The sequence below is a fragment of the Phoenix dactylifera genome, unplaced genomic scaffold, assembly GCF_009389715.1.
Source record: "Phoenix dactylifera cultivar Barhee BC4 unplaced genomic scaffold, palm_55x_up_171113_PBpolish2nd_filt_p 000774F, whole genome shotgun sequence".
In the NCBI taxonomy this organism is placed as follows: Eukaryota; Viridiplantae; Streptophyta; class Magnoliopsida; order Arecales; family Arecaceae; genus Phoenix; species Phoenix dactylifera.
Window position 1 is genome coordinate 194,551 of NW_024068145.1, and position 26,079 is coordinate 220,629.

Genomic DNA, 26,079 nt, shown 5'->3' on the forward strand with positions numbered 1-26,079 from the left:
CCACTACAAGGTAGGGTTGCAAATTATGCCTTTTCGACCTCCAACACTCCAATATACATTGGTCCTACATGAAGTGATATAACCACGATCTCCCTCATCCTGCAGTACCATGGATTATGCCCTTGTAGCCCCAGAATGACTACTCCTTGATACTCGAGGTACAAGTGTATGCTTCGATCAATCTTTTTGTAAGATATGATGAATTTTGGATAAGAAAGTCCAATATCAAGATCAATAATAAAGAATTTGGAACTTTGTCGCTCTTTCTCTAATATCGTTTGGAGAAGAGGGTGAGGAAGGCCTAGAAAGGGGAGGAGATGGAAGTATTTTGAGGTGCAATAAATCAATATCTCATGCTCACATATATTTTACTTATTTTTTTATTGTTTATATTTTTTGGTGATGATCAAGTAGGCGCTTGGTAATGTGAGTTTTTTAAGATCCAAATTGCAAATCTCTATGATTCTTCTCAATTTTTGATTCAATAAGTTGCGACCACGAGAAAGATCCCTTGCTCTACAAAATGGCCAGTTTGACCAGAATCAATTATCAGAAAAATAGAAAAAATATTTTTAACAATATTCATAATAAATGGTTATGTTTATATGCACTGGCAGGCTAACTATTTTGGTCGCACTCTCAAGTTTGCATGCGCGAGCTGCAACTCGCTGTCCTTTTATTTAATATTTATTACTACAGGGGCTTTTGGTTAAATAAACATGCAATCGTTTCGGACACCGGCCAAAACTCAATTCAAGCGTCCCATGCCGTCGGTGTCGGTCTCTTTGTAATATGAAAATTGCAGATGGGTATTTTTATAAAACTCTTAAAGCATGCATGGAACCTTACAAGTTTACATAAACCCCCTATCCAATATTGATATTGGTATACACGTCGGCAGCTGTGTTCGTTCGTTCCTGGCGACTAGTCTTCGTGCTATAAATACTCGGGAAGAGAGGAAAGAGAGGAAAGAATCCCCGGAGGAGGCGGCTTGCGGCGTTTTTGGGCCAAAACAGAACCCAGCCATGTCTCGCCAGGCCTCGAAGCTGGTCGGATCCCTCGCCTCCAAGCTCGTTTCCCAGCCCAGGTTTTCCGCCTCCTCTCCTCTCTCCTCCCAATTACGCCGCCACTTCGCGGCGGCGCCGTCCCCGCCGCCCGCCGTCTTCGTGGACAAGAACACCCGCGTCATATGCCAGGGGATCACAGGCAAGAACGGCACCTTCCACACCGAGCAAGCCATCGAGTATGGCACCAAGATGGTTCGTTCCTTCCCCTCCCTCTATTTCCTCGACGATTTCGTGGATCGTTGATATGTTCTGGCGATTTGTGTCTACGAGTCTGCTTTCTCGTATGGGTTTTGCCTTTTCATGGATCTGATCGTGGGTTATTTTCTAATTTCCAGTGATTTGCTTCTTATGATTTATTATCCAATTTTATCTCCAAGATGGGTTGGTTTTGATTTATTCATGGAGGTGGCATGTCATATTATTTTGGTAATCTTCGCTATAGATAAATGCAGGGATCGTTCCAACACTGCAGCTGCTCGCGGTTGAATCTTTTCATTGATTTATTTTGCGTTGGATAAAATGTGTTCTGCAGAGTCCTTTACTGTTTTCTTTATAGGAATTTAGGCTGTCAGCGAAAGCAAGGATATACTGTTATGCAATTCATTGCCTAGTTTATCTTTTGAGCTGGCCACCGATGGAATGAATTGTTACCATTATCATAGCGCTCAAGCCCTCTCCCAATGGTTCGGAGTTGGCTCCATGAATCCTTCACCGTCCTATTCAACTGGATCTGGTTTCATGCTGCAATAAAATAAGTCAGCTTAGCATCAATCTTCCTCCCCACAATCATATTTTTCAGTTCCTCTTTCTTCATGCGATGAAGTTCCCAATTCAATCAAACTGTTCTTGTTCATGGTTTATCTTTAGACATCATAATCAAGAAAAGAAAAATTGATAATTATAGGGAGAAAGGTGATATGAATTAGGAGATAGGTCTATTACTATTGTCCTAGTCTCCATCCTTGGCCATATTTGCCCTCAGGGAATTGAATTCTCTTTAAATGTTTACATTTCGCTGGAGGTTGAGGTCTTCCATTCCAAGATCCTGTCTTATAATCTCATGAGATAAGGAGTCCTCCTTTAAGAATTCCTCAGTAAAAATCCAGTCACTGCACCACTTCTTTTACCAGTTCGCACCTGTAGCACAAATTTTCAAGTCGTCTTATCAATGATTGCTAAGTCTGTGCGCACTTACCAAAGGATACTGATGGCTGAAAAGAGGTGAAGTTGAAGATGATTGCAGAATCTGATCTATGTGTACTCCGTCCTAATATCCTTGCTCTTCGTTTTTACCACTGATCTAGTAGCTAAATACCGATAATGATTTGCTCCACATATTTATTGTGAAATTCCAAAACATTTGCATTTTAGAAAATAGTTTATCAAGTTGTTGTTTGATTTTTGATATGGTGGTGTAGTTCAGTTCAAGATATCTTTCTGTCTTCTTATGACAGGTTGGTGGAGTGACACCTAAGAAAGGTGGAACTGAACACTTGGGTCTTCCAGTGTTTAACACAGTAGCAGAAGCAAAGGCCGAGACAAAAGCTAATGCATCAGTTATATATGTTCCTCCTGCTTTTGCTGCTGCTGCAATACTGGAGGCACTTGAAGCTGAATTAGATCTTGTTGTGTGCATTACCGAAGGAATTCCACAACATGACATGGTAATGAAGCATTCTTCTCACTTTTTTTATTCTATGTGCTGTATTTTTTATTATTTTTATATTTATATGGATTCTATTGTTAGATTTTTTTTCTGCTAAAAGAATTAGAAGAAATGTCTTGCTCCTTTTTGTAATTTACTATAGTTCATCCTCTTCTCTTTTTGTTTCCTCCAAAGAGGACAATGAGAAATATTTCTTTAAGGGAGAAGAAGTGAAAACAGGCATGGTGCATCAAGTATATAAATTAACAAGAGGTCTGCATATACGTGGAGTATACATGGGGATATTAATTTGCAATATCATGAAATTTGTTTGATGCAACCCATTTGAGTTATAAAATGAGCACCTGATGGCATCCCTTTAAGTGGACTGGAAATGGTTCATGCGGAATAAATAATTCTGTTTTCTTTCTTCCCTTCATTCGTCACCCCAAAATCAGCGCTGATTACAACATGTTCTTTATTTTGTGGTTCTTTGGTGCTTTGAGCTAGATCTTATCCTCATTCAATGGCATAGTGCATAATTTCCTATTGCATTTTCATAAATCATCTGTGTCATAAACTCATAATATTCTGTATGAATGTTCTGGATGAAGATTTTATCTTTCTGATTGTTTGTTAGATTTTTTATACTGTCTGCTTGCCACTTTTTCTTCTGTGATTTTGATTCAATTCTTTAGTTCATGAGTATCATTAACAGTGTTAAAATATTTTAGTTGCCTTCTTTTTGGAACTTAAAATTCATAATGCCTCTGCTAATTATTTATGGTCTTCTCCAACAGTTATGGTTTTAGCATTTTGACTTCTCTCCATAATTGGGATTGGATGACAATATTGTCAAACTATGGCTGTAGTTTGAGTGGAAACAATTATTGTCTTGTGTACAGTTATTTTGATTTTTTCTTGAGCCATGCAGTCCAGAAATATATTATTGACAAATAAACACTTCATTGTGTTAGTCTAATACAAATGCATGAAAATATATACCATATGTTACAGATGATTTAGTTTTACTTCATTAGTATATGCACATATTTTTTATTAGTGCACTTCTGCACATGAATTTTATAGATATCATTAAAATTATAAAACTTTTGCTATTTTTTCTTTTCTTTTAGTTACAATCTCCGATATTATATCTGTAGCTGATTTAAGGTATGGATGACAATTCAGATCTCGTAATCATTTAATAGTTGCTTAAATGAATCCAATTATAATCGCAGCAGGATGCAAAACTCAATATTGTGAGCATGGCAGTCTCTGCACTTTAAGATGGGGGAAACTTTTATATGGTTAGTTTCTGTTTCTCATAAATAGCCTCTGTACTGACTTTTTTGGATATCAGGTTCGGGTGAAGGCTGCTCTTAACCAGCAATCAAAAACTCGACTTATTGGACCAAACTGTCCTGGCATTATCAAGCCTGGAGAATGTAAAATTGGAATAATGCCTGGATATATTCACAAGCCAGGGCGTATAGGGATTGTATCTCGATCCGGTACCCTAACCTATGAAGCAGTATGAACTTAACTTATCTCATTAAGTTAAAGATCTAGGAAAGAAATATAAGAGCGAATTACTCTTTGTGTTTTAATGGCAGGTTTTTCAGACAACTGCTGTCGGTCTAGGACAGTCAACTTGTGTAGGTATTGGGGGTGACCCGTTCAATGGGACAAATTTTGTTGATTGTGTAACCAGGTTCCTTGAAGATCCTCAAACTGAAGGTAAGCTATTAACAAGTCTGAAGTCATGTCCCATATATATTTATCTAGTTTTATTGAAACCATCTGAGCACCAGATTGTTGTTCAGTATGCTATCCAATATCCATCATATTCACACTTCTTCCTATTCTATTCCATCATATTTACCCTGCACCAGTGGGAACCTTGCACACTGGGCCGCCCTTTTTGTGATATGAAGGTGGATATGAAAGTTTTATGGTCCTCTCACTTCATGATGTTTTGAAGCCCGAATGTGACCATAGGCTGCTGCTACTTTGATTGATTAAGCTGTAACCACGAGAACATACTAACTCATAAAGAATGATAATGGATGATTGTTACTGTCTTCTCTTCATACATGTTTAATGCCCACCTATAATTGATATTTAATGCTATGGATTTCTTTGTTCTTGCACCTGTAATGACCTTGTTCTTAACTATGGACATGTACACAAAGAAGAAAATGTTCATTTTCATTTCTTTGTGTTCTAGTGGGTTTAACGTTGCTTGATGGTTGTGCTGCCATTATTTTCTAAAAGATTGTTATATCATTATATTCTCAATGAATTTTCTCCTGTATTTGCTAAGCCTTTTTTACAACGTGTTTTTGACTATGTATTTCCAACATCTGGATGAAATTTGAATAATTGCCATGTTAACATATGACTGCTTATCCCGCTTTATGATGCTGCTTGCATCATTTGTATTTCAGGTATCGTTCTTATAGGGGAGATTGGAGGAACTGCAGAAGAGGATGCTGCAGTTTTAATACAGGTATATAATGCTGGAAATGCTGTAGATTAAACTTTATAAGAACAATGTAGAATGGAGATATTCATATTGTTTTTTCGGTTCATTATGTTCCTGAACAATATTATGTTATCTTTTAGTATTTCATGTTGCACAACTATATTATATCCAGAGGTCATCAATAAAGAGAGGTAGATGAAGTTATCAGCCATTGGAAAATTTTTCTCCCTTGTTTAAAAACATGGGATAGAAGATAATTATGTTGCTGCTTTATTTGCAACTTTGCACATTTGTGTTCGCATTTGCGTTCTTTTGTTATGACTAATTGTTGGAAATTTGCCTTTTGGTTAACATTGATTTTTTTTTTATTACTTAGTCCAGTCTCATAAGCATTGAGAATTAGTTTGTTTGCAGCATATTTAAAGTATAAGGATATAGGGCTGAAAATGCATCGGATATAGGTATATCCATATTTTTTCAGTGAATATCAATACGGATACAAATATTAAATAGATACCAAAGTTAGTATCCATATTTGTTCTAAATAAATACTGATACGAATTGGATGACAAGCATATCCATATATTTTTGAAGATGATATGGATTCAAGTCAAGTATTAGTTATATCCATATTTTTTTTATCTGAATACAGATGTGAGTTAGATACTGATCAAATATAAATTGGACTTTGAGTGGAATTCAATAATGAAAACTAACATAAATGACATGATCATAAAGGATGGGAACAAAATCCATGATTAAAATTGCTGCAATACACAATAACCGGTTAATGGTTTAAGGCTTAGTTATTGAACCTACACAGAGATTGATTCGGCCTATGATTTGGACACTGATCTAACCAGATTTATATTAAAAATATACTAAAAATTACAAACTATTTAAATAAAATATGTAATATAAAAAGTATTGAAAATTTTATATATTAAATACCACCATTACTGTTTAATTGCAACATAATTAAAAAGAATTATGAATTATCTATTTTAAAGAACTCATAAGAAAAAATATATTCAAAAATAGGAATATGTTGAAGTTATTATTGCTTTTAAATATTTTAAATAAAAGGTTTTGAAAATGTCATAAGAAATAAAATGAAGTTATTCATTTTTCATTTTATATCAAGTGAAAAAAAGGATCATTTTTTTTATGAAAAGAGTTAATTATTCAACTATGAAATATAACAACAAATTTCAAATGACTATATTTTGTAACATGAACAAGTTTTAAATAAGTATAATAAACCATGATAATATAACAAAATTAAATGTTGTCATGTTGGCTAAGTGGCTATTAGCCGGTTAAGTGTCTGTTAATCACATGAGAGGTCTCTAGTTTGATGCCTTATATGGGTGGTATGTAAATGGTTTTTTCTTTGATATAAACGGATTTTATTCTTTACTAATTGGCATACCTTGGAAGAGAACATTTTTTGTGCTTTTTCATGTAACTGTAACCATAACCATAATATCAAGCTTTGCAAGCAGCTTAATATAAAAAGTATTTTCATCGATCTCAGGAGTTCTAGAAGTGAATTAAATGTCTACAAACATTACTCTGTTTGCTGTCATTTTCTGTTGTAATTCTTTCTTGTAGAAATCAAGTCTTAAACCAGACCTTATGATTGCAAGTATATCTATATTGCATAGATTTATTTATCCCCCATCTTCAGCACATTATCCCTACTCATTTAATGTTTTGGGACTAAAGTTCTCTTTGGTCACGAAATGAAAGGTTTGAAATGACTAGTTGGATAGGCATTACTTATTCACATGCCATTGTTGAAAATTATGGCGGTAGAGTATCAAATTGGATTTTGTCGAATATGTTGAATACTTATTTGGTTTTGATCATAAGAATAAAAGTATTATAACAGATTGCGTGAAAAAGCAATGTTAGAGCTAATAAATTATTCCAGAAGTCAGGTAGAAGGTGGTAAGTATTATTAAGAGAAAGTGCGAACAAGCGTGTAGAACTGATTGTCCTTTATGTCTTCTCAACCTGGAGATATCATCTTATAATATGTGGGCAATTTTGTGGATAATGTGGAGGAAGAGCCGCACAAAATGGGGATGCTCATATCAATGGAGATTTGTGAGGCTACTACTATTGAATTTCTTTGTAATTGTAGTAAGCCTCTATGAAGATCGACCATCTTAAGCCTTTATTCTTTAGAAATTATAACTGCTTGTCTAACTAACTGTATTCAGAAAGCTAATGATAGTACATTAGTTGAGGACTTGATGATACGAGAATAAGGTGAATGCATAATTGGAATTGCTGAAAAAGCTTTGCACAATTGCATAAAAATCAACTTGAGCTGGATTGGAGAATTTGAAATGCAGTTATAATTGGAGGACAAACAAACTACATCCTTGCTGTATCTATGACCCAAGATGCCCTAAGGTTTTATTTCGGATCTGTTGTACAAACAGATGGAAAGAACAGCTGGATCTGTTTTCCTTTTTTTTTTTGTTAGGCCAGGGGAGGGGTGGGGTGGGCTTGGGGGTCACATACTGACATTTTGGGAATCAGGGGAGAAAAGCTATCAGATTGTTGTAGAAGGAAAGATGTCCTTTCAGCTTTTAGTGCTTTATATTCATAAAATTACATTAATGTTGCAGGGATTCATATGTTAAATGAGGTGATCTAAACATATATGGTTATAAAGTTTTAGATATTTGGTCATAGATAAATGTTGATAAAACCAAGCACCATATTCTTAAAAATTAGTAGATTCAGGATGCGCCAGATTAAAAGAATCAGAGCAACAGGTGATCTACTGATTGTTAAGCATTCTGAACCATGGAGACTCTGAATTCTTGTTTAAAATGCTTATAAATGATTTAAATTTGAGAAATTGGGCAGATTACATCGGCAAACTGTGTTAGCCAATAGGTTATTTTCTTTATGGAGATGGAATTTATGGTTTGCTGTTACTATAGTTTAACTTAACTGAACGTAACAATTGCACCAGAAATTATTAGTAAGTTTATCGTATTTCAACTTATTTCTTTGTTTATTTTGCTAATGCTTCATATTTTCTCTGCTTCAGAATGTTCCATGCTTCACATTCATTTCTTTCTAAATTGAACAGGAAAGTGGAACTGAGAAGCCTATTGTTGCATTTATTGCTGGACTTACAGCACCACCAGGTCGTCGCATGGGTCATGCTGGAGGTCTGTACCATATCATCTAAAGTTTTTCACATCTCCCCTTTGCAGTACGTATTTGAAGTTATAGAGAGGGCCTTATCTTGCAAAAAAAAAAGGAAAACCCAAAAAACTATCATGTGCATTTTGAACAGGCTGCAAAGATTATTTTTTTTCCTTTTGAGGAGCTCCCTTTTTTTTATCTGGGTTGGGGGGCACTAGTAAAACTTGGTTGGGATACATATGTTCAGAGTCCTCAAATCATGGATACAGGGCAGAGGAGGGGATCGGGTTTGGAATAATTTTGTTAGTGTAACTGCAATTTGTTCAGCTAAATTTTAGAACTTATAAAGATACTGAAAAATAAAAATGAAGAACTTATAGGTTCAGAGTCCTCAAATCATGGATACAGAGCAGAGGAGGGATCGGGTTTGGAATAATTTTGTTAGTGTAACTGCAATTTGTTCAGCTAAGTTTTAGAAATTATAAAGATACTGAAAAATAAAAATGAAGAACTTATAGGAAACATGGATTAGAGGGGTTGAACAGGAAGGTTTTCAGAGCGATGTCACTAGTTTTTAAGATTTCTTGGGTTTTGAAGGTTGTGTTTTAGCATCATCAAAGCTGAGGATTTAAGGTAGCAAAGGGCAAAAGCTACCATTGGAAAGCATTGGTCAGGGAAAAAAGCAGTTCAAATATATTAATGCTATTAACTCTGCCATATAACTAGTTTTCGTTCCATCTACTACAAACTTTTATATGAGCCCTCTGTACGTAAAAGATGCATCTGATAGGAGCAACTCTTAAGCATGCGAAGAGCCTGCTCTTCTTACATTTTCATGCCAACCGCCTAGATGAATATGATATTACATTTTCTGAAGGCATATGTGGATGTATGGTTAGCCTGTTGAAATTTTAGAGTTGTCGGATGTAGTCTTTAAAAACAATTCTTTGTAAACTACACTTTAAAGATGAAAAAATTGCCCTTGGAGGTGCTAATAGATTGTAGGAATGGCTCAAGCATTGTAAGTCATGTTGGTTTAAGTGTCCCCGTAGGCAGGTGGGAAGGCAGATGCTCTTTTTTTTTTTTTATCATCCAGCAACACCGTGCCAATGGATGCCTTAGCTGGTTGAGTGCTCAGCAGAAATTGCTTTTCTGTAGTCAGGCTCCGGTCATGGACTCTTTTCTTATTATACACCTCCCTTTAGCTGAGAAACAATCATTGATCTTCGTTATTATAATCTATCGTCAGGCAGATGACGTTGTTGCTCTTTTCAGATGATTAACGACAAAATTTGGCACAGTGACCTAAGACATTCATGTCATTATTATCTGCTCTAATCCAAGCTATCTACTGCATAATTCTGTTTTGCAACATTACTTGTTTTGAATCCCTGAATTTAACTCTCTTGAAGCTTGATATAATTGGACCAAAATCTCATTACTATTTCTACTCCAGAAGGATTGTCCTATCTGGATCATGGATCGTATGGTTTTGATCGCTAATGGATACTCAACTCATGGTAGCTTTGATCGGCTTTATAAGCTGAATGTGTAATTTTGGTTTCTTGCAGCAATTGTGTCAGGCGGGAAAGGGTACTGCACAGGACAAAATCAAGACCCTCAGAGAAGCAGACGTAACAGTGGTCGAATCCCCGGCCAAGATTGGTGCTGCCATGCTTGATGTTTTCAAACAACGTGGACTTGTAGAATAGGAGGCACTACCATTATAATTCTCCTGGAAACGCCATGAAGTGATTTTTTCCCATTATTGTACTCCTGGAAATGTCAGGAAGTGATCTCTTCAATTTACTACTACTGCTTTGAGTGCGCATTAGCAGCTCATATTTACATCTTCTCGATTTATTTTCCTGTGTTTGCGGGAATTAGTTCTCTTTTCCATCCAAGCAGAGTCTTTTTTTGACAAGTTCCCAATAATTGAACAGAAACCTCTTCAGTGTATACTTTACATGCTTATTGATTTGCAATCCAATCAGCTAATGTTCTATTGGACCTCCATTCGCTTAAGGATCTTCCAATTTATATAAACTATGCTATCTACCATCCACAGCTTATACATATTTCTAGGATAAGATCAAATTGTTTCTCCGCGATCCAACAAGAAAAGGTACAAGAGTTTGCCTTCCTGGAGAGATTCCCTGCATTGGAGTTGCAGAAGAAGCTGAAAAGCACATATTGATCGTCCTGTTCGCCAGAGAATAAAGGCTCTTATCGAAGAATAGTTGTAACGCTGTACACAATTTGTTTAGTCCTGAAGGCCGAAGCCACTTTGATGCTGAGTCAACTACGTTAGGTAGGTGCCGTTGTGAATGACCCTTAACATCGCGAATTTGTGCGAGTTTCTTTTCTAACAAAATACGATTATAATTGTGTGCTTATTCCCGCAATAAATAAATAAATAAATAAATCGCGTGCTCATAGGGTTGCTCCGTCACCGATCTTGCCGAAAGAGCATCACTTTTGCCGGCATCAAGGTGTTGCGTAGTGCACGACACTGCATTTTTGTGCAACCGTTTATCTTTCAATCCTGACATAATGAAAACTTAGATGATGGTCATCACCACCGTCATGCAGCAGGTATCATGACGAATATTTGACATTTTTGTCATCCATCCGAATAAAATAACGTCTATTGGATTGCATGTCAATTCAAAGGTTTACATCTCATTCAGCGTGAACGTGAAAGAAAAAAAAAATCATACTTTTTGACAACAACATATTTTTTGGCTCGTCCCTTGTTGTAAAAAAAAAGGAAAAGGAAAAAGAATCAACCATATTTTCTACTTTTAGAAATCTGAAAAAAAATATAAAAATAGAATTTCTGTTTAACAATGTCAAGCACAGCCTATTTAATAATTTTTAATCTTAATTTCTTACCATAATAGTTCTAGTGATCGATATTACAACTATTTTATTTCTAAAAAAAACATCATCAAGCGCTATTACGATTGTAAATTACCATACTTTTAAAACCAAACTGAACCGGTCCGTTGAATCAATTAGACCATCAACTGGTCCAGCAACTAATCCATATGCTATAGCTAGATTTGAGAGTTCTTGAGGAATAAAAAAAATAATTGAATTAACCTATTAGGGATTTGATTGTTTCAACTTGATCATCCTTTTCACTCTTGCTTCTCTCTCATCCTTGACCTTCTTTCTTGCATCTCCAGCACCAACATGATTATAGATCTCACCATGTTGAAGACTTTTCTTTGTTCTTATCATCTCTTTTAGCATTTCTTCTCCCCCTCTCTCTCTCTCTCTCTTTCTCTCTCATTGTCCCCTTTGTCCCCAAAACTTAGTGAATGACCAACGGGGGGAGGCGATAAGAACCCATCCCCTTCCCTCCTTTTGTAGAAGATTAGAACTTGGTAGTAAGTGAATCCTAATAGAGAGGTAGTAAAATTAAAGGTGCAAAAGCTCTTGGCCTCTCTTCCCTTCTCCATTTCTCTCTCTGCCTTTCTAATGAGCTGACCAAAGATTGGTGGTAGACAGTAGTAGCACGCTAGCAACTGAATTGTCCTAGTTTCGTACAAAAATTACTTTACTTAATAATTAATAATTATAGTTTCTATCTATATATTATTAACTATTTTTATATAAATATTAATAATTAATATTTTATTATATCATCATGATATTATGGTTCAACTCGGATTGACTCGATGATTGAACCGGCGACATGTGACCTAGTCTCTTTTTCTACTTCGATAAATGATCCCAATTCTTAAAACTACTAAATTATGATTTCGGCCCGACCTCTTATCTCGGTTTTTAGGCATGACTTAAAATCTAGGTTTATAACGGGCACCTACATAGCTAAAACTCATTCTCATTGAGTTAAGCTTCTGTCCAACTTGTATCTATAGCTAAAACCATGTGTTTTAGCGCCTAAATTGCAACATATTTCATGTTACAGGATGGTATGGTGGTTTGCATGATCATCATCTATCCAATGGCAAGTCGATAAAGTTCATGACCAAGATTCGAATCTAAAATTTTTGGTTGCTAAGCAGATAATATCACTGTTCCAATGTACCATGTGGACTACTACGTTCGACTACTGAGGCTTGCCCCTTTGTATTTTACCAATAAGATACGGATTTAGTCATTTAAACTGACTTGCAAAGTCTTGTAAGCTGTCATCTTTTTAGTAGTTGTATGCCCCTCGAGCTGTTCGCTCCTGTCCATAACCAAAGCCAACCAAACGAGTCTTTTTTTTCCTACCAACAATTGTTTATTTAACCATAAAGAATAACTTGGTAACCCGGCAATCCCAAAGGCCAACTAGAGTGCGTCCGCATGTACTTGATTCCGAACTTTTCTCCCACGCCTGGAAGGCCTCATCCAAATTTCTAAGGCGTCTCTGACTTTGCTTCTCCAACGGCTCCCACCTTTCAAAATTCGAATATCCCCATTATCAGAAGCTCGGAGCCAGAAGTTTGGTTCCATGGCTTTAATTATGCCCGTCTCTGCTAATTATCTCAAAGGCATCTATTATTTTCTAATCAATCCTCCAATTGATTTTTTCTGGAAACTTTTAAAAAATAATTGCTACATCTTTCATTATTGTAATATCACGATGGAAAATAATAAGCAGTCTGGTAATTTGAATATCTCTTGTATTTTTAATGAGAAAAATATGGTTTGGATCTGCATGAAGATTTTTTTTGCATCCAATAACCTGAAACATGTATGGCAAAAAAATGATTTTCATTTATATTGCCGTTACAATGGAATGATGGCTAGCTGCATTACAAAGCAGAGCTCCATGCTCAAGTATCCCACTTCTATAAGGATTACTTTTGCAGATATAAGAGTGGTCTGATGAGAATAGTAGTTTTAGTCAATTTTTTTAATAAAAAGTATTGTTCTCAAGATCAGAGTGCATTTAAACAACAAAAATTTTAAGAGAAATATTATGGGATATTATCACCTTAGACCTTCCTTCCTCAAATGGTTGTATAATAAAAGTATTCAAATAGGATGATTGCAGCCTTCCATTCTGCTGCTTCTTTTGACGAGCGTCGCGTATTCCGATTTTATCTTAACGGCCTTTAATTTAAATCATGCAAAGGCAGGCCCTTACCAGGATATCTAATTTTGCTAGGGAGCTGTACGCAAAAAGCACAATTCATTGCGGAGCACGTGATGTTTCATAGTGTCACGTGCTCTTCTCGGCTTAATTGAAGGAACACCGATCGGACAGCCGAGATGTACCTGGCCAGATCCAACGGCTGTAGTAGCCAGATCGCTGTCCAGGCCGACCGCTCGTTTGGTCGATGACGTCAGCCTCAGGTCTTCCGATTTCCCCTCTTTCCTTCTCTTTTTCTCCCCGCATCTCTCCCTCTCTCTCTCTCTTATTCTACAATAATTAGGGTTCCGATAATAATAAAGGCGGAAAACAAAAGAGGAATTAGCGTTGGAGTAGAAAAAGGCGACGTCCAGCACGAGATATTTTTCCCCTAGTCTTGTCCTCGCCGGATTCGGTCTTCTCCTCTCTCTTTGAAAAGCTTCTGGGGTTTCTTTCCGTGGCTCCCAATCTCTCGCTTCCCTTCCAAGGAATCGATCCTAGGGTTTCTCCTGCCCCTCTCCAGGTCTTTCTCTAATCTTGGTTTTCTTTTTTATTTTTTCGTCTCTTTCTCTTTCTAAAACCGTGCTTTGGTTTAGATCAAGGCTTTTCGTCTTTGGCTTTTGTGGATTTGTTGCGTTTTTTTTGTGTTTTCTGGGGATTTTGAAACCCTCATCGGAGGGAAAATTGTTTATTTTTTATTTTGTGTTTGGTCTAGGGTGGATGATCCCGTTGCTCGGATTTCTCTAGATCTGCTGTAATTCTGCTGGATTGAGGCTGTCGTTAGGGTTTAGATTGATTTTCTGAATTATGCGAACCTCATGGGCTGATTCGGTCGCGGAAGCCGAGAGCTCGGCGGCCGCCACTGGTGCTTCTTCTGCTGTCAACGCCACCGCTGCTGCTCCTCGTTCCACTCGCAGTACCTACGTCCCTCCTCATCTCCGCAACCGCCCGTCGTCTTCTGAGCCCCCGGCCCCCGCTCCCGCCGAGGCCCCCGCGGCTGCCGTGCGGCCCGTCCGGGTATGGTGGTCCTTCTGGCGGGAGCCGCTGGGTGGAAGTCCTGTCCGTGACGCGGGCCGCGCCCTGGATTGGTGGAGGCCGTGGAGGGGGTGGTTGGAACTCCAGAGTTGGCGGATGGGATCGAAGGGAGTCGGTGAGGTGAATCCTTTTGCAAATGATGAGGAAACAACTGAGGATGGCATTTGATGGCCCGGAGAATACGGGGCATCAATTTTGATGCATACGAGGACATCCCTGTTGAAACGAGTGGTGACAATGTACCACCACCTGTGGGCACATTTGCTGAGGATTGATTTAGGGCAAGAGCTGAATGAGAACATAAGGAGGTGCAAGTAGTGAAGCCGACACCAGTCCAGCGCCATGCATCCCGATCTCCCTTGCAGGCCGGGACCTGATGGCCTGTGCCCAGACAGGGCTCAGGAAAGACCGCAGCTTTCTGTTCCCCATAATAGTGGATCATGAGGGGCAACCTGCTCAGAGGCCACGTGGTATGAGGACGGTTTACCCACTCGCCACTGATTTTATCACCCCACCAGGGAGCTTTCAGTCCAAGTATGTTTTTGTATTTTAGTGTTCCAACGTGGGAATACCCGTTTCTATTTGCTGGTCTTGATGATTTCATTTTTCCTTTTTCCATTTGTTTTGGTGTTTATATTTTGTGCTTTGTGTTCTAGATACATGAGGAGGCTAGAAAGTTTGCCTACCAGACTGGAGTTAGGGTTGTTGTTGCTTATGGAGGAGCGCCAATCAATCAGCAGGTTATTATTTTCACATTTGGGTTTTGATTTTTAGTTTTTTTACTTTGTTGTTTGTTGTGAACCTGTAAGTACATTTCCATTTACCAGCTTATTGTCCGGGACATTGTGGCTGGTTCTATATGGAGTTTGACTGATGTCAGATGGTTGGTAGTAGGAGTTTCTGCTTCTTGCCTATTGGCACTGTAATAAATCCATCTCCATGGGGTAACCATTGAGCAGGCTGTGGTCAATGGATGCATGCATATATGCATACACCAGCATATGCATATATGGTGATAGACATAGTTTGATTTTTGTTTAGCTTCAAAGTATCGTCCGTGTCCTGCACGGTTGCACTGAAGATTTTCTTTCCTCTTCATGAATGGGTGGTTTGGTTTCAACTTGAACTGTTATGGGAACAAAAAGGCTTCCTGATCTACTAAACTTCTACTTACTATTATCTTTTGCTTTGGAGGGATATTACTCCCTAGGTTGCTTAGACACTTAATGTCGTGATTATCCACGATATTGAAATATGTAATTGCTACATATTATGAAGTTGTGTTATTATGACCTGGATCATGATTATTGGTGTCTCATTTATGCTGTCTTAGGGGGCAGGCTTCCGTATTTGGCTTAAAATTGCAAAGTTCCATACTTTGATATGAACCACTTGCATTCCTATGTCATAGTTATTAGTAGTTAAGAATCAATAAAACATTGTCAATCTGAGAAAGTGGATTTTACTTTTTGCCCCTCATCTTTATGGAATTTTCTTATCATATATAAACATGCATACTTCAATCTATGCAGAAGATTGTCAATAGGGCCATGGAACCCAGTGTGGGTTCCTAGGCTTCTACAATGGACTGCGCAGCAACCTAGGTGGTCTTTGCTTTCCTTTTTGAGCAAAGCGGGCAAGAAAATGAGAAGAAAAGATGAAGGAGAAGAAAGGATCGAAGAAAAGGAGACGATGAAAAATTGAAAATGCAAAGTGAAGAGAAACAAAAAGGAAGAAAGATAGAAGCTAATACATCAAAACTTGAAAAGATAATTATATCTTGGTTAGGATAAAGATGCTTGAAGGGATCGAAGAAGGGGAGAATAAAATAGAAATTGATTAAATTTGGAATAAAGAATTTACTTATGAAAAACAGAAAGAAGAGAAATAAGGGGAGGAGAAAGAATATGATAAACCGCGGAAGAAAAGAATTGCTTAGTAAAATTTGAAGGAAAAAGTGGAAGAGAAAGAAGAATAGGAAGAAGATAAAGGAAAAGACACGAGAAACAAATAGGAGGAAATGGGCAGGGGGGAAGAGAAGAGAGAGTGGAAGAGAGGAAAAAAGTGGAGGAAGAAGGAGAAGGTTAGCTGTTGTAGATAGGTGGCCAATATAGACCTCCGAGGGTCTGTGATAGGTGGGACAGTTTACCCTCTTCTGTTAGGCAAGTTAGTGAGCAAGGGCATGTCCATGTGATTGTATAATGTGATTGTTGTGCATCAAGTGGTTGATATACAAGTTATAGCTGGCATTTGTTGTTAAATTAGTTTATATATATTGACACACAAACTTAGTGCAAGTAATGTGAATAGCTAATAAGCATCTTAAATTGTAGGTTAGTATAACATATGCTTGTTATTTGTATAGCTCATATCATTTAGTGATATGAGCAGCCATCTGGTCTTTAGACTGGTGACTAATGCAACCATGTGTTAGCTAGGTTCTAAAAGATTTGAGGTTGTTGCTCCACCTTTCATAAAGCACATCAGTCATTGCCCAGGTGGTTGTCTTAGATGCCCTAGTAAGCAGCCTAAATGGTCGTTTTTTGACAACAACATGCATGCATGAATGTAGAAGTTACTTTTATGTTTCACCTTACATGCATGCAGTCGCCACTCAGGTAGTTAGCCTTGCTTAATTGCCCTAGTAAATAGCCAAAATGGTCACTTTTGGCAGCAATATGCATGCATGAATGTAGAAGTTACCTTTACATTCATCTTACATGCATGAGAAGTTCTACAAATATTTGTGCATAGTGTGGTTGATAGTCTAACACTCAGCTAGCATCTTGTACTATGGCAAAAATGGGCTAGATCTTATGTCAGGCCTTTTTGTAGAACGCGTAGATATGACAGGGCTTTTTGTAGAGAGAGGAGTGATAAAAGAGATTTATAAGGAGAAATATGTGTAAAGAGAGTTGAAGAGGCAAACAATCTGTAGGATGTGAGAATTTTGTGGTGAGAACTGCACTGGAGTCTGAGGTGTTTTCAGTTGACATAGATATATAGTAGACATGATGTTGACAAATGATGAGATGTGAAAGATTCAAGGAAAGTTGAATATCGAGATGATTTAAATATTCGGATCATGACCCAAATGATTCGAAGTGGGATCATTTTAAATCCCTATGAAGCGTAGTTGAGAGATGCTTGGATTCAACATTTGCAATAAATGATGGACTATATGCGAGTATTGAGTACCAATTGATGTCAGCCACATGAGATGTAGATTGAGATTCCTATTTCTTAAAGTAACATATGGAGAACAAATTAATTTGATGGAGAGTAGGAGGGATTGATGGTCCTTAGGTTTGCATTTTTATGTAGGCAGTTCTTGTTATTGCTAGAGTTCTGAAAAGACACGGTGGAGCTGGCTTCACATTCTTTTTTAAATAACTTTTATGAGTATGGTCATAATTTTTTATACCCCTTACCGCTACTAGATGTATTGTATATATTACTATGAGGCTGACTTCAGTGCTAATGCTTTTGTTACATGGTCCTTAAACACTAAGTCTCTTGGATGTTGGTTCAAGTATTGTTCGTATGCTTTGATTTCTTCCAGCTCAGTTATGATTGGGTTGCACACCAGTATGCTTTTGGGTATAAGTAATTATGTGCATATCTTGAGTTTGAGTTTTATGTTAGCAATTTGGGAGTGAATACAAATTGATTTTTGCCAAATATATTTATTATATATGTGAATGTTATAAAGTAGATGGCTGCTGGTCAGCTTCAATGAGTATAGTCCCATCTTATGCATATTATTATACGTATTTATCCTTGGCTTTATCTGTGTTAGAGAGCGAGAAAACAAGATAATTAACTCTATGAAAATGAAAATCTATTTATCAGTTCACATAACCATATAAGTTCAATGGTGAAAGCCTAATTTGAAAACACTTCATCAACTAATGAAATCAGCGACCATCCATTGGATGCTTATTTTCTTGAAGTTAGTCACGTGCATGAGATGTCGCATATAGATAATTACATTATAACTAATGAAACATCTGCCTTTGATGATATTCCAAGTGACAGTTGAGACATATCTAGTTGTTGCAACAGATCCATGAAAATTTGACAATTTTGAGCCAAATCATGTATTCTATAAATGATGACCATTTAACAAGCGTTTTTGCTGTATGTTTTATTTTTGTTATATGTGTTAGTTGTAAAATGGGTTTAAAGATTGCAAAGAATGTGAATGCATGTTACACTTTGATAGAGCTGGTATTTGGAGGGAACTGCTAGTAGTTCAGCAGTTTTTTGAAGGCTTCAAAGAGGAGGGCAAAAGAACATCAATAGTTTGCCTGTTCTGCTTTTATTCCTCTTACTTTTCTATCTCCTTCCCATCATTGGAATGAAGATTTTTTTTTTAAAGGTAAATGGGGTGAGTTTTGAAGAGATGCATATAATTTGGGCAAATTTTTAAGTTTTAATCATACCATACTAAGCCTGGGGTACCTTTAGGTTGGAATAGGTGGGTGACATGTCTTTGTGCTGGACTATGTTGAGTGGAGGTTGGGAGTCTTGGAGATGTGGATGTTTCTTTCCCCTATAACTTTGCCCTTAAAAAGACACAGCCACCCAAGGCTTGCAAACTTGTTTGGCTAACATACATATGATAGATTATCTATAGAGTTTCAGCAATCTGAATTTTTAGAGGACTAGTAGGGGCTTGGAACTGAGAGCACGACTTCCATTTGAAAGAGGTGCAGATATTCCAGAAAGCTAGACTCTGGTTAGAAGGGGCAAATCCCATCTTGGAAAATAAATGGTTATAAATTTATCGAAATATAAATTTATGATCCTAGCAAGGTGCACATGGAAAATACATGAGTATAACATTTTTAAAACAAATGGTTATATGAGTTGTGGTAATCACTTGCTGCTGTTGAAGCTATTAGGTTTGCTGATAAGCAGAGGGAGATTTGTAGAATTGCGTATAGATGTCATATGGGTTAAGGTCGCTTGTGCTAAAAGCCTGAAGGTAGTTCCAACTTGCTTATCTTTTTATAGTTTATTATTTCTTCACATACATTTACCATGCTGATGACTAGGGGTGCAATCGAGCTGAGCCGAGTCGAGTAGCTAGAGCCACAAGCTTGACTCGATTTATAATATTTGGGCTTGAAACTTGACTCGAGATTGATCAACCCTAATATCGAAGCTCGAACTTGACTCAATCAAAACAAAGCAATACTCGAGGGTTGACTCGACTCGACTCGAAAATCAATTGAGCCATTTTTGAGCTCGAGTTCAAGCCTTCCTCATAATGAAAAATATAATTAAAAGTCAAGAGTTGGGTCAGATTAAAAGGAATATAAATATTATATTTTTAAATATTAAATTAATAATATATTATAAATAAGATATAATAATATTAAAAAATATATATGCTCGACTAGGCTTGTGAGCTTTTGAGTCAAGTATTTTGCTATTCAAGCTCCACTCGAAAAATTGTTTGAGCTTCTCGAGCTCGGTAATAGTCGGGTTGAGTCAAGCTTGGACCCCAGTTGGGCTCAAGTAGCTTGCAAGCTGCTCGGCTCATTTGCGCCGCCTACTGAGGACAGACTAAAATTAACGGTTTTAGTGAATAAGCAGCAGTTAATTGTTAAAAATAGTTAAAGTAGGATTTGAACGTTTAGTAACTTTTTGTCTTGTAACTGGAACAAGCAAAGCATGTCTTGAAAAATGTGGTGGCTTCCATCAAGCTTTTTCTCACTTTTATTTGATTTAATCTTCTAGACCAAGTTCTGCACTTGTGCTTGCTTTTCTTATTGGGCTTTTGACGCAGTTTATTGCTAACAAAATCTTTGTGAAAGATCTCTATATTCCCTTTTTGTTCTGGTTAATGATGTTCATGATATTATTAGATGCATTATGATATTTATTTCATAAGACCTGTATCTACAATACTTGTTCCTTTTTTTTTTTTTAATATATTTGATCAACTAGCATGCTTGATAAAAAGGCCTGTTGAAATCTTGGTTTATTGTTTGAAGTGTGGTTAACTCCTCTTATCTTTGGTGTCTGCTCCAACATTGGTCAAGGGTTTATGATGGTATTAGATGAATAACCTTTCTGCTTGAGAATTTGCATAGCCAATCCTCTATTGGTTTTTCTTTATTGATACATTCAATTAGGCCTGACTAGATAAAGAAAACTGGTCTTTGGAATCTTCATATATTGTTGTGAGTGTACTGTTTTTTGTGTGCATACTATTATGCCTTCTTACTGATTACAGTGCGTGTATCTTGGCAGTTGCGGGATCTGGAGAGGGGTGTTGACATTCTTGTGGCAACTCCTGGCCGTTTGGTAGATTTGTTGGAGAGGGCTAGAGTTTCATTACAGATGATTAGATATTTGGCCTTAGATGAAGCCGATAGAATGCTTGACATGGGGTTTTGAGCCACAGATTCGAAGAATTGTTGAACAAATGGACATGCCCCCACGAGGCATAAGGCAGACGATGCTGTTCAGCGCCACATTTCCTAAAGAGATACAGGTTGGTTCCATCATGTATGGAACATTCTTATTTTTATGTATGTTTTGGAATCTGCCAGTTGTCTGCTATTTTGTGTGTTAATGTTTTTATGCTGGGTGGTCCATTTTTATTTTGGATATAACTTAACATAAATTGCCTTAGGTATATATTTGTCTTGATTGTGGTTTCTTAATTTCAGATGGTAAGCATGACAGGTTAAGAAATCTTTGTTGGAGTCATCATAAATCTTTTATAACAGAGCTGTGCATCTATTATTCGTGCATATGAACTTGTGCTTCCTATTGTGAACTATATGGGAAGTGACATATGTTAATTTATGCATGATTGCTAATTTTCTATGGTTGTGGCACTGTAGATACTTGATCTGGAAAGGGCATTAGAAATTGCCACCATCCAATCCTAATGATTGATGCACTCTTTTTTTATTTGGTTTTCTATTATTTTTTTTTGTTGCTAACACCTTATGATCACTGGTATGTAGTAGAGTAATATATTCAGTCTTCTTGAGACAAGAATTAATCTAGAAATCTAAACAAGAAGTTGGAGGGACATGTCAAAAAGGTGAATAAGAAACATGACAACTGGAAAGTGTTGATATTATATTGACTGACAATTATTTAAGCTAATATTTCAGATGGTCATTTTATCAGAAATATTTAAGATTTGGTTTAACATGAGAAAACTGCTTATGATATAATATGATTGGGGTGACCTTATGATATTATGATGCTTGATGAAAGTAGGGATGAGAGGGTATAGACTATAGACAAAATACCTGAACTGTGCATCTTATCCCAATGTACTGTGTTGTTGACACAACAAGATATGGGTTGGGGTATGGGATTGGTGTCTGGCAGAAGCATTATGATTGGACTTGGCTTTGATGAATCCCAACCATGGAAAGTGCCGTGCAATCCACTGAGAGAGGGGGGGGGGTCACATAAAGAGTACCGAAGGAAAGTGGGGTGTGGGGCACCTACATGGGTTGAGGCTGTCTCATGGACTCAGGTGGAGGACACCAAGAGTGGACAACGGATGCTTGGGGGAGGGTGGAGGCGATGGAGGCCGTAATAGGTGCAACATTAGATAAGGAGAATGGGATTGAGGTTATGGTGGGTTCAGATTAGGCTGTTGGCATGTGCGATGCATATGGTCTATCAGGGGAAGAGAATTGATGAACGGTTGTGATCTCATCAAGCATTATTTGATTTTTCAATCAGCAAACTGACTTCTGGTTCTTAACTTGTACTTTTATCAAGAATTATTTGATGGACGGTTGTTATTTTTAAAGAAAAGTAACTTAACCAGGTTGCTTGTTTTGATGTTCATTTAATATATGGTTCATGGCTTGGGTTAAAAACAAGACGTAAGTGTGTTCAAAAAACAGAAGCGAGTGTGAATAAATGTGTATAAGAAAAGGCACAAGTGTGTATTAAATAGGCTATAATGATTAAAAGTTGAATGAAATAATGCAAGGCCGACAGACTTAGGTCATGTACGGCATTTCTTCACACCTACACTGATTTTTTGGAGCCTTAGCTGGTCCTTGTATTCTAAGATTTGATGATAACAAGGATGCAGACCCAACACCTGTACTTTGAACCTGTGCCAACACGAGGAATGGTGGAATGAAGAGGCGATGATAAAATCCAGAGCAGGTGTAGGGAAGCTTGCATTATCTGATAGCTTGTGGTGCTCGTTGTGCAGTTTCTAAAGTTTGGAGAAAAAAAAAATTTAGGCAAATAGATATGCTTTTTATATGTTGTATGTTTTAGAGTGTTTGGTTTTCTATGTTACCTGTAATCTGGTTACCGTATGTTGTCTTGGCAATCTGTCTTCTCATTTTCTTTGCATGTTGTTCGAAGTATTTAATGGGAAATTTTCTGACATGTATGGGCACTAACAAATTTATAACTTTTGTATGCAGAGATTGGCTTCTGATTTCCTTTCCACCTACATCTTTCTTGCTGTTGGAAGGGTTGGTTCTAGTACTGATTTGATTGTTCAGAGAGTTGAATATGTTCTTGAATCGGACAAAAGAAGCCACCTTATGGACCTTCTTCATGCCCAAAGAGCTAATGGTGCTCATGGAAAGGTCATACCCGCTTAAAAACTCATCTTTCTAGTGGTTTTCTTCTTCACCCCTAGGGGTGGCTCCATTTACTTTAAGTTACTGGATTTTTGTAACATTTTCTTGCTTGCTTAATTATATGGTAATATCATTTTGATCAGGTAATTACCATGGTTACTGATACCATTACTTTGATCCCTGCAGCAAGCTTTGACTTTGGTCTTTGTAGAGACAAAGAAGGGAGCTGATTCACTGGAACACTGGTTGTGTATGAATGGATTTCCTGCAACCACCATTCATGGGGATAGAACACAGCAGGTAGGCAAATGGGCAATTTATCACGTATATCTTTGATGATATTTGAAAATTGTCCAACTTTCATTTTTTTTTTCCACCTAACTTATTTGTTCTACATCTGTCATTATGGAAGTGGTCTTTGGCGCTCATGATGCCTGTTCTATTTTCACTCTGGATGGTTTATAAAATGTTATGTTCAACTTCGCATAGAACATTACTTTTCTCCTTTTTATTTTCATAATTAATGAATATCTTTGTTAAATAGATGAGAAACCCACTACAACGAAACTGTTTGTTAGATGACTCGCTGGGTTTGACTGTTGTTATACAAGCCATTTGTCTGTTGTTTTCTGGAGGTTGCAAATCTGATGTAGCCCTAGGGTTTGGAGTTAGGACTGCTCAATGAGGGTTCTGGAGTTCCATGAAGAGGATCAAATAAATTTTGTACTAAATCTGAGTGATGTTCTGATGTCTGCAAGTGACATTTCGAATTTTAAGTATGAAAATCTGTAGTTCTAGGGTTCTGAGTGCTTTCTGTGGTGCGTATGGGTTTAAATAAACGCTAGGGTTGCTGTCAAGTAATTTCTGGGCACAAGAAGCAATTATTTTTGTGCAGAAATCAATAAACCATGGTCAGTAAGGGTGTAAACTGACGTTGGACAGCACGAGATAATATAAATCTGAAATGGATGAGCATTATGAAATAAACATAGCAAATCAACATAAATGTGTCTTAGCAAGTAACACTACAGGGTGATTTCAGACAGAAGAAAAGGAGGAAGAAGATTTATAGAGAAAGCGAGGAGGAAAATGCTGCGAAGACTCTGGAATAGTCTGCAGTATTGCCCCTTATTTTTTTGTTTCCAACTTTCAAAATCAAATTACCTTTCTATCAAAAAAATAAAATTCCCTTGCATGAGCAAACCCTTTAAACAAAAAATAACAGAGCTCTTACTTTATTTCCTAGAATGCCCTCATGAGATGGCTTGGCATATACAATAGGAAAGAAGAGACTTTTCAGTATGTCTTTATGAAATAATCAGTATAAGAGATGTGATTTTCTTTGGAATTGAAATTGAAGATGAAAATATCGAGGAATTATTACATATTTCTGAGGAAAATATATGGCTTTTTTATGGATTAAATAATATGGAATAATTTAATGAATATCATTGGAGTTTCTCGTTCTTTGTCATTGCAAGGAGTTATTATTTTCAATTATGTTTTATCCTAAAGATCCTGTATATGCAAGAAGTAACTTCCTAAGCAGGAAGGTGTTGCTATTCATTTTCTCTAGTAACTTGGTAATGCTATTCATTGAAAATGGTTGTGGACTTCACTTATCATGAAGCTGGCAACAAAACGCGCAGGATTTCTTGGTTTCCGTAAATCTGCATTTTGTTTATTAATAGATAGATATAACTTATTTTAGGCTGAAGAGATGCAGACTTAATTTTCTCATTTATGAGAGATGTTGTAAGAATAAAATATGACAGGGTTAAGAAATTGTTATTACAAGCTGTCTGCTAACAAGGTTGGATTTGTGCCTTCTGGTTTCTTTTTTAGAGGTGAGTGCCTTCTGGTTTCTGACATATTGAAGTAGCCAATTTGAGGACTTCGAATCAAGGGACTAGAAAGATTTAATGTCTTTATATATATCAGTCTGCTTCACAAGGTTGGATTTGTGCCTTTAGGTTTCTTTTTTAGAGGTGAGTGCCTTCTGGTTTCTGACATATTGAAGTAGCCAATTTGAGGACTTCGAATCAAGTGACTAGAAAGATTTAATGTCTTTATATATATCAGTCTGCTTCTTGTGTATGGCTGGTTGCATCTATAACTGAGCTTCAAACTGAAGTCTGTTAGGATACCTGGCTCCTTTGCGAGACTGTAGCTCAAGTCATTGGAACAAGTGTTCATTGGTCTGCTATGCCAAGGGATTAATTGCAAATCAGAGTGGATGGTTTTAGCTGCATATTAAATTTATTTCTTGTCATTTGGCCAAATATTATTAAAATTGATTGTGTTACCGTTGCTTAGCAGTTGAAACTGGACAAGTGGCTTTGGTAAATTGTATATAAGTTGTCGATGATGTTAGAATCATCAAGGAATTTATGGTAATCTTCATGATCAGCCAATACTTTAAAGGTTTGATGGTGGAAGACACTCTTCATTGGAGGATTAAAACTAAAGGCTGAACTAAGGCTAACAGCTTTTCTGCATAAGCCTGATTAAATATCTTCTTTTCAAGTGATACATGCCTCAGCCATTCTTTTTTTTTTTATCTTTTTTTTTTACATTTTGTTCTAATATATGATGGTTGTGTCCATTTTTTTTATTCTTGTATCATTTATCATTTGTAAAGAAATGCATTAAGGGTTTTGTCTTGCTCTTTATAGTTTAGTTTTGGCTATTTGCTCTTCTCCAGGAAATCCTTATTGTTTGCTTTGTTTTTCTGTGTTTGCTTTTGTGATTAAACTAGTCTTTAGGCTCATTCGAGCCTCTACCAGTCTGAAGCTTACCTATTCATAAAGAGTTCTTAAAAAAATGTTGCTTTTGGTGTGCCATTTTCAATTGACAGATTTAGGCACCTACTACAAAATAATGAGCTCTATACTGTCTCAATTGCATGTTTTTTTGGTAATCTATTATGAGGAAGTTTTGAAGTAAAAAAAAAATGTCTGCTTCGTTTATTTTTCTCA

General features: G+C 36.9%; 1 protein-coding gene and 1 pseudogene across 1 annotated transcript; both read left to right on the plus strand.

The window, feature by feature from the left end:
• The first annotated feature begins 818 nt into the window (after positions 1-818).
• Positions 819-10,388, plus strand: LOC103712074 (succinate--CoA ligase [ADP-forming] subunit alpha, mitochondrial-like). Its single transcript, XM_008798464.4, is given in 8 exon segments — positions 819-1,259; positions 2,522-2,731; positions 4,076-4,246; positions 4,329-4,452; positions 5,163-5,224; positions 8,316-8,397; positions 9,946-9,959; positions 9,961-10,388. Coding segments are annotated over 8 exon segments (1,215 nt in total). The 5' UTR covers positions 819-833; the 3' UTR covers positions 10,087-10,388.
• A 3,828-nt stretch (positions 10,389-14,216) lies between these two features.
• LOC120107143 lies at positions 14,217-24,389 on the plus strand (annotated as a pseudogene).
• The last annotated feature ends 1,690 nt before the right edge of the window (positions 24,390-26,079 follow it).